The sequence below is a fragment of the Carya illinoinensis genome, chromosome 1 (assembly GCF_018687715.1).
Source record: "Carya illinoinensis cultivar Pawnee chromosome 1, C.illinoinensisPawnee_v1, whole genome shotgun sequence".
Classification (NCBI taxonomy): domain Eukaryota; kingdom Viridiplantae; phylum Streptophyta; class Magnoliopsida; order Fagales; family Juglandaceae; genus Carya; species Carya illinoinensis.
This window is the reverse complement of record NC_056752.1, coordinates 40,067,386-40,076,134: the sequence shown is the minus strand read 5'-3', so window position 1 is coordinate 40,076,134 and position 8,749 is coordinate 40,067,386. Positions and strand designations below refer to the sequence as shown.

The 8,749-nt window shown below is 34.7% G+C and overlaps 2 protein-coding genes across 3 annotated transcripts; both read right to left on the bottom strand.

The window, feature by feature from the left end:
* Nucleotides 1-1,370: 1,370 nt before the first annotated feature.
* LOC122302688 lies at nt 1,371-2,142 on the bottom strand. The gene has a single exon (XM_043114076.1). It carries the CDS (start codon nt 1,995-1,997, stop codon nt 1,371-1,373), a length of 627 nt encoding a protein of 208 aa, XP_042970010.1. The 5' UTR covers nt 1,998-2,142.
* Nucleotides 2,143-3,352: 1,210 nt separating this feature from the next.
* On the bottom strand, nt 3,353-5,398 carry LOC122318696. 2 transcript variants are annotated; one of them, XM_043136269.1, is made up of 2 exons: nt 5,251-5,398; nt 3,353-5,134 (listed from the first exon to the last, which is right to left on the bottom strand). In XM_043136269.1, the coding sequence occupies exon 2, from the start codon at nt 5,030-5,032 to the stop codon at nt 3,746-3,748; it is 1,287 nt and encodes a 428-aa protein (XP_042992203.1). In that variant the 5' UTR covers nt 5,033-5,134; nt 5,251-5,398; the 3' UTR covers nt 3,353-3,745. The 2 variants fall into 2 exon arrangements, with proteins under 2 accessions (XP_042992203.1, XP_042992211.1); XM_043136277.1 differs by having other exon boundaries at nt 3,353-3,951; nt 4,018-5,382.
* Nucleotides 5,399-8,749: the final 3,351 nt, after the last annotated feature.

The following is an 8,749-nucleotide window of genomic DNA, read 5'->3' as shown; positions in this document are numbered from 1 at the left end:
CTACAATTGATTCAGCTTTTGATATGGAGGCGGATGAAGTCATGGAGAATGAAGTTATCGAGTTGGACCGACCAATTGGGAGGAAAGCTGAGAAAGGAAAACGAAAGGCCTAAAGCAAACAAGCAGAGGAAAATTTCCAACTCAGGAAGATGAAGTATACTCTTTTGGAGGAGTCACGCGCTCAGGAGAAAGAGTTTTATCAAATGAAGGCCGAGAAGATGGAGTATGACAAGGAAAAAGAGGAAAAAAAATTACGCCTTGAGGATGAACGACTGAGGTTGGAGGCCGAGAAGATGGTAATTGAGAGGGAAAAGGAGCTCGCCAAAATTCGTCAAGAGGATGAAAGGTTAAGGTTGGAGGCGCAGAAAGTGGAGCTAGCCACGAAAGAAAGTGATCAGCGCATTATGATGATGGACATGAGTGGCATGCCTGAAATGCAGCAGTTATACTTCCAGCAACTCCAGAGGGAAATCATGGCGAGACGCAGTACTTCTCAAGATTGAACTTCTTGTTTTTTAATATTACCAAATTCAGTTGGCCATCTTATTTTTTGTTCTGAACAATGATAAATGTATAAAAAGCATGTGATTATATTTTTTAACAATTTTAGTATTGTAGCCTCAATATGCTTGTGCAAGTAATATGTTATAATAATTTTTATTTTTATTAAAAATAACATTTTCATCATCATATAGATTGCAAAGCTTATACTCAAGGAAAGGCATTACTAAAAGGGTTTTACCATTAACATAGTTACCAATGACACGAAGGAAATACAAATGCAAAGCAAATCAATTCAAATATAAAACCCAATAACACGAAGGAAATACAAACTCAAAGCAAATTAAGTTAAACATAAATCTTAAATAACATGAAGGAAATACAAATGCATGCCATATCAACTCAAACAAGAAGATCTAATAACACGAAGGAAAAGAGGTCATAGTTTGAATGCACTTATGCTAATGTTGGGAATATAATAACCATTGATGTTCAATTAGATCTTCTTGGAGCTGATGATGTGCCGAGCTATCTCTAATATGATGATGACGTTGGATGAAGTCCGTAAGCTCAATTGTATGATTGCGTGACAATTCTGGAAGATGATCATCAAGTTGATCATACTCAATGTTCAGACTCTCACTATCATCACGTTCGTCTTCAATGATCATATTATGTAAAATAACACATACTTTCATAATATTTGTTAGGTCCTTCACTTTGAACATTCGGGAAGGTCCACGAATGATAGCAAATCGTTGTTGAAGTACCCCGAATGCATGCTCGACATCTTTTCTTGCGGATTCTTGTGCTTTTACAAAATTTTTCTTCTTGTTCCCTCGTGGTGATGGAATCGTCTTCACAAAAGTTCACCACTTGGAATAAATACCATCCACAAGGTAATACCCCATAGTGTAGTCGTTGCCATTGATAGTGTAATTGACAGCAGGAGCACGCCCTTGAGCAAGTTCCGTAAAAATAAAAGATCTTTCTAGCACATTAATGTCGTTATGTGAACCGGGCATACCAAAAAATGCATGCCATATCCAAAGATCATATGAAGCAACTGCTTCTAAAATAATAGTTGGTTCATGGATGTGGCCATAGTACATACCTTTCCACGCTGCGGGACAATTTTTCCACTTCCAATGCATGCAATCAATGCTTCCGAGCATTCCTGGGAATCCTCGTTGTTCACCAACCAACAGCAATCGGGCTATATCATTAGCATTTGGAGAACGCAAATATTCATTTGAAAAAACATTTACTATTGTCTCAGAGAATCTTTTTAGGCTCTCCATTGCGGTGCTTTCACCGATACGTATGTATTCATCCATAAAATCTCCAGTAACCCCATACGCCAGCATTTTAAGTGCTGTGGTTATTTTTTGCATAGAAGATAAACCGAGTCTTCCGGCATTATCTCTTCTCTGGACGAAATACGGCTCGTAAGACTCTACCTCATTTAGAATACGAAGAAATAGGGGACGGCTCATCTGAAATCTCCTTCGAAATAGATTCGAGGGATATACTGGATTTTCTGCGAAATAATCACGAAATAGGCGCTCGTGCCCCTTGGCATGATCACACCGAATAAACTTACGTGGGTGCCTATTGTCACGCTGCCTCGATGACTGTCCATCGACCTCCTCAGTATGAACATCGCTATCATCTTCAGAGGATACGTATGTTAATAATTTGCGAAAGAATGTACGAGCCATTTGATGAAGGGAGTGGGAGATGAAAGGATAGAATAGAATCTCTGCTCTATAAATGAAATGAGACTTGAGTTTGTGAGAATGTGAATGTTAGCAATATGTTAATTTATAGAGGAAAAAGTTACCGTTATACTACAAACAAAAAATGTTACCGTTTGAGAGAAGACAAAAAAAGTTACCATTAGAGAAAAGACAAAAAATATTACCGTTGGAAATATGACAAAAAATGTTACCGTTGTAAAAATGACAAAAAATATGACCGTTGGAGAAATGACAGGTAATATTACCGTTACAACCAATTTAAAAAAATAAAACATCAATACGTGACTATGGATCCTCATTATTCTTTAATTGATAAAAAGTACTCTTCTAAATAAAATTTCCATCACGTTAGAAAATGGATTAATTTATTAATAAAATTTACTATTTTTATAATACGATTAATGATTTAAAAAAATACTGTATTGGGTAGTCAAAATCATATAAATATTTAGTAGAAAGTGATATTTGAAAAAAAGATAATAAGACAAAAGAGTTAGTAGTTAGGATTGTAAATGGAAGAGAGAGAATAAAGTAATAAAAAAAGAATAGAGAAATATTATTTAATAGAATAGAGATAGAGATGGAGAATGAGATGTAGGAGGTTTTTAGAAGATGAATAAAATTTAAGAATAAATTTAAAGAAATGTAATTTTAAGTTAAATTATAGAGATGAAGATGCTCTTACAGAAGGCCCGTACAGCCTCGAATTATTCTGAACACCCGTGCCCATCAAAATAAAGAAAAAAAAAATGTTCGTATTTGCTTTGAGTTGTACGTGGTGCAAGCGTTACAAAACTTGTCCAACTGTTCAACCATATGGCTACAAAGAACGCTGACGTGTATCTATTGTCTACAGTGTTGAACTGAATGATTAAAAGGAACACCGCACCATCTTAACTCCACATATAAAGCTGTAACTAATTAGTATTTTCCATCAAAAGAATATCGCCAGATAGAATTTTTAATACTAGAAGGTAGTCAAAATCAAAGAGCCTAAAGGTCAATAACATTGCCAGCAACGATGGGATTGGATTAGAGATTCCAGTGTGTTTGATACCACCTAACATGTGTGTGCATGTGGGGAGTGAAACTCAGTCAAACCATCATCTACATTTAATTATTTAATGGAAAAAACACATATCTTTGCCATAACATCACAACGCATATTACAGAACAAACCCAACAAAGAATACAGATTATAACACACATGCCCAACAAATAACATGTAGTACTGATGAAATAAGTGAAGTTTCATCTCCTTTTCTAAGCAATAATCCACAGCGCCACACTCACTAGGTATTGGTACTATTCCATTATCACTTAAGCCTCCCCAAAATGGAAGTAAAATGAAAATGGAACCCAGAAAAAGAAAAAAGGTGTGACATTAATAATGGAATTGACACAAACAGAGATAAACATGGAGTTGAAATCGACAAGTAACATGAAAATGTGTATTAAGCCAAAGGCAGAACTAGTATCGATCTCTAGCCTCTCACGGCCAGCAAGGAAGGAATGGCGGCCAAGTTTGGGGTAGTATTCTTATCTGAAGCGTCTCTGATGATATCTCTCTTCCCATCTTTAGAGGAAGGCTTGCCGAAAGCTCTCATTGGGCTAGCAAACGCCCAACCCCAGCTCTTACTCCGACCATGCACAAGTGGCCCTCCCGGCTGCTTCCCGTTCATTTCCTCAGCTGAAGAAGACACCCAATAAGAAGAGGAAGATGACGAAGAAGATGAGGAAGTTATCATAAACCCACCAAATAGGCCGCCGCACTTGACCCTCTCTTTCATGCAGTGATGGTGCTCGCCGCCAGCTCCGCCGCGGTGCACGGCCGAGGTGGAGACCTTAGGTTTGCCTTCCCGCTGGGACTCCACTCTCCTTAGAGTGCAGTCCCCAAACCCAGTGGAGATTCTCTCAAAGAAGTCACCGGAGAAGCTCCTGCTTCCACACCCAACAGATCTGGATCTTGAAACCTTACGCTCAAAGGACGAGGCTGAAGCGTTGGCTTGACTATTGGGACTGTCATCATCTTCCACAATGTCAGTTTTCTTGCCCAGAGAGGACCCCAGACACTTCTCCTTCTGCTTCCCCACTGAAACATTTGTTGTTGCTGCTGCTGCTGTTAAAGTTGTGATCTTGGGGTTGTCTCTGAAGTTCTTGTCCATGCTCTTGGAAGCACTGGGCTTTGAAGAAGAAGAGGATGCAGAAGAAGAAGAAGAGAAGTAAAGAAACGACCAAAAACCTCCTCTTTTTCTTGGGCTGAAGTCTTCACCATCATCAGCATCCAAGAACCGGTTTCTCCTAGGGGTTGCGGTGGACTTGCTTCGCTTGAAAACGATGTCGGATGCATGATCCGACGATGCTATTATAGTAACTTTCTTCTTCTTCTTCTTAGCCAAAAGAAAAGGGATCCGGGCCCGCCTCGTATAATACTCATGATAATGACTATCTTTGGTTCCACCATCGTTGATAGATTTTGTTGATGTGGGTCTGATTGAGAGTGAAAGAGAGGAAGAAGAACCAGCACCGCCATTCCGATCAGATCTAAAAGAAGGAGAGGGCGAAGAAGAGGAAGAGCCACGAATAGGGAGAGGAAAAGCAGAAGAGACCAGCTTGCCAAGCTTCTCTTGGAGGCAGAAAGCACAGATCCCACCTGGATTGTTTCTATAGGGATGGTCGCTGCATTGCATACCATCCCCCATATCTTCCTCACCAACGCCAACCCTTCCTCCTCCACCACCCCCCCCTAGCCCTTTGATTCCTTCCATCATCACCTTCTTTCAGCTCTCTGGGAAATCTTTGATTCCAATCCTAGATATCTTTCTCTCACTGTTCCCCTTTTTTCATACCAATTCCTTTCGCTGCTTAGCTTTCTAGAGAGAAGCAAACAAAAGGAAAACAGTCCGTCAGAGAGTGTAATTGAGTGAGAAAAAAAAATGTCATTGAAGTAAGGGTGAGAGGGGGTGGAAGAGAGAGAGAGAGAGAGAACTGGCTGGGGGAGAGTCCCAGGAGCACGTGGAAGACTGACTTGCCCAGATATTAAAAAGTGTGAAAGAAGACAAGCAGGACTTCAATATCTTGAGAGAGCCATCCTCGCACCAGCCCAAGCAGAAGAGGCCACAAAAGGCTGGCCATAGAGACATCTAGTTTCTCTACGTTTCCACAGTATTTATTTTTTGGCCGTACTTTTTTTTTATCACCCGTCTTCTCTCAAGTGGGTTCCATTCTCTTGTTTGAGAAATGAAAATGAATGTTGAAACGTGAACAGACCTTAGAGGGGAGTGGACAAATATTTTTATTTTCCCCACCTTACAATTTTAGATTTGGGCCACATTAATTATGTCTGGTCTTTTTCTTTAATTTTTTATTTTTACAAATCTACATGATCTCTCGTTTTATGCATCTGTCATATACGACGCGAAAGATGGGCGGATAAGAATGGTTTATATTTTTATTTTAAACAGTATATAAATAATAATTTTATTATCTTTACATCACATAATAAATATAATTTTTATTTTTTTCCTATCAAATATATAATTTATGGAAGATAAATAAAAAAAACTTTATTAGTTTAGAAAAATTATAAATTCTTTAAAAAAAATTAAAAATATAATAAAAATATTATTAATAGTGGCCGGTAATTACATCCGTTATGGTGATTTTTGCTCATGGTTTCAGCGTTCTAAACATTATTTTTCTTAGGTAGTAGACTCAATAAAATTAAATTATAATTAAAAAATAGTTAAAATGTGAAATATTATGCTACAATGAGTTCAATAAATCTACAGTAAATTTCACCATCAACTAAATGGCTGGTTAAATTTGTTGAAGAAAAGACACTAGCCAAATGTTATTTTTAGAGTAAAATATTACTTCCAGTTCTCTCCCGCAGTAGCCGAATATTACTGTCAATCTGTCGTCTGTTGCCCAATTTGGGTTTTTGTTTTAATTGTTTTAATTTTTTTCAAATAAAATAATATTATATACGTTACTTTCATTTATAATAATTGAAAACCGGCTAGCTAGATTAGAAGATATTTAATATAATCATATTCAAATTATAATTAGAATTAAAGTATATAAAAATTTTAAAATTAATATTTGAATAGAATAATGAAAGATTTGTTGAGCTTATTATTTGATGTTGTAAAAAGTGACTAGCTAAAATTTATAAAAAAAAAAAATTCTAACTAAAGTTTATTGAGCCCACCATTAATACTCTTACATGGTAAGGATTTCATTTTCAAAAATCAAACGACATCTAATGGTGCAGTTGATTGCACAATCTAAGGCCAACATACACCTGCAAGACAAGTCATGTGAAGTATCATAGGCCTACCTTATTACCTTAACGTCGTAGATATATTAAAAAACATTTAGAGAAAATAATTTTCATAAAATAAAATCTGCCTTAATACCTTATAAACAAAAATTAAAATTATAGGCCCCAACATTAACCAGAGGTTTGGAAGTTTACGATGATGGTAAAGTATAAGTATAATTAGGGTTGGCTCAATGGTAAGGCCATCGAGATTATTGCCTAAGGCCCTTATCTTAAGTAAAGTTTTTAAAATTAAAAATGATGTGTTTAAACCATTTCATTAAATAAAATTTTAATTAAATTTTATATTTTTCAAAATATGTAAAGCTCAATAATACTAAATTTAATATTTAATACAATGAATTATTTATATTTTAAATAATTTTTTAAGATGTTAAATTGAAGTATAAAATTTATATTGAGATATTATTTTAAGCTGTTACATTAAATATAAATTTTAAAAAACTTTATTTAAAGATTTTGCATAAAATTTCATTTTATTAAAAATTTTGAAAATATTACATATAATAACTTATATTTTATTATATTATAATTAAAAATAATTAATTTAAATTTGATCTTATGCCTTAATTTATATTTTGCCGTCTTATAATAAATGAGAAATGATATTTATAATCATGGTTGTGCAAGCGGCGTGCAGTCATTTTGAAAAAAATGAATTAATATGAGACCCACATGAAAAAAAAATTAACTTTTTAATCGTAAACCCTATTCTTTTTTAAAGCGATTATACTACGTTTACAATTTATTACTATACGTAGCATTTCATAATAAATGGCCTGCAATAGATTGGGGAAAGAGGATCGTGGCGCCAAATGTGGGCAACGTGCGTAGTATGAAACCAGACGCACGTTTGCGTGTAGTGGTATATGTGGATTTTAGGGGTTGGCGTTGGCGGAATTGCAGTCCATAGTCGTCCCTAGCTGTTGTTGCTGCTGACTCACTGGAGTTTCAACTTCAAGTGTTTGCTTGGTATGCATGCCGAAGTGGCTGGTTCTCTTTAATTAGCTTCCCACTTGACCGGGCCCTAGCTTGATTGGGACTTGTGCGTTACCATCTCCCTAAAATCTTTACCTTCTTCGTGTTTTATTTGTTTACATATATTTAAAGTTAAATAAATATAAATTTTATTTTAATATTTAAAAAAATTAAATTATTTATTATATTTTTAATAAAAATTTTAAAAAATTATAATGAGTATATGAAATCAGCTCATCTAATTTATTAAAAAAAAAATCAGACAAATCTCAACTGTAAGTCTATGTTTAGACACTGAAGTGATATTAAATTATTTATAAATAATAGTAAAAAAATAACAAATAATAAAAATAGAATAAATAGTTATAAATAATAGAAAACTAGTAATACATAATAAAAAATATAATGTAAAACAACTTCACTTGTCAAATTCCATTCATTTTTACCGCCTATAAACCAATCCACCGTATTTGTGACCGAACTATTGTCAATAAGAACATCTCAATACAAATGATTAATTTGTGTGCTAGAATATCAAATTATCAATACTCCACGATTTATTATTATTTTATCATTATTATTTTTTTATTATTTATAAAATATCTAAAATTATCTCATTATCTAAATACAACTTAAATCTAATAATTTTTTTAAGAAAATAAACTTTATTATAGTTATGTTCAACTTCTAATGAGAACTTTTTATTTGTTTAATAAAAAAGGCAAAGACATCAAATAAATTATTAATTTACTCATAAAATAAAATACTTATTTGGTGAAAAAAAAGCTTCCCTTTTCTTTGTTTTTTTTTTTTTTTTTAATTTTTTTTCTCGGTGCATAAAAAATGTTTCCTAGGCTGTGAACACGATCTCACACGCACGTACCTCCAGCGTGCATCCCCCGCCCTGATCCTTTTGGGTACCTAAACAAAAGATATATACTATATAGGAGTAACATGAAGATCTCGTCTAGCCCCGTGGGCCGTGAGGCTACGATGCTCGATCCTCTCATGTTAGCCGTTGGATAATCGTCACCCTAGGGATCTTCACTTTATTTGTCCCATGTGACTTGGGAGTGTACGACCCTGTCCCTGTAAATGTAAATATAACTTATAGCAATGTTTTAGTAAAGTTATGTACATAATTTATTTTATTATATATTATATA

Bases quoted from the DNA above. Each gene is read 5' to 3' on its own strand.
- LOC122302688 (XM_043114076.1), bottom strand. From the start codon at position 1,997: ATGAGCCGTCCCCTATTTCTTCGTATTCTAAATGAGGTAGAGTCTTAC.
- LOC122318696 (XM_043136269.1), bottom strand. From the start codon at position 5,032: ATGATGGAAGGAATCAAAGGGCTAGGGGGGGGTGGTGGAGGAGGAAGG.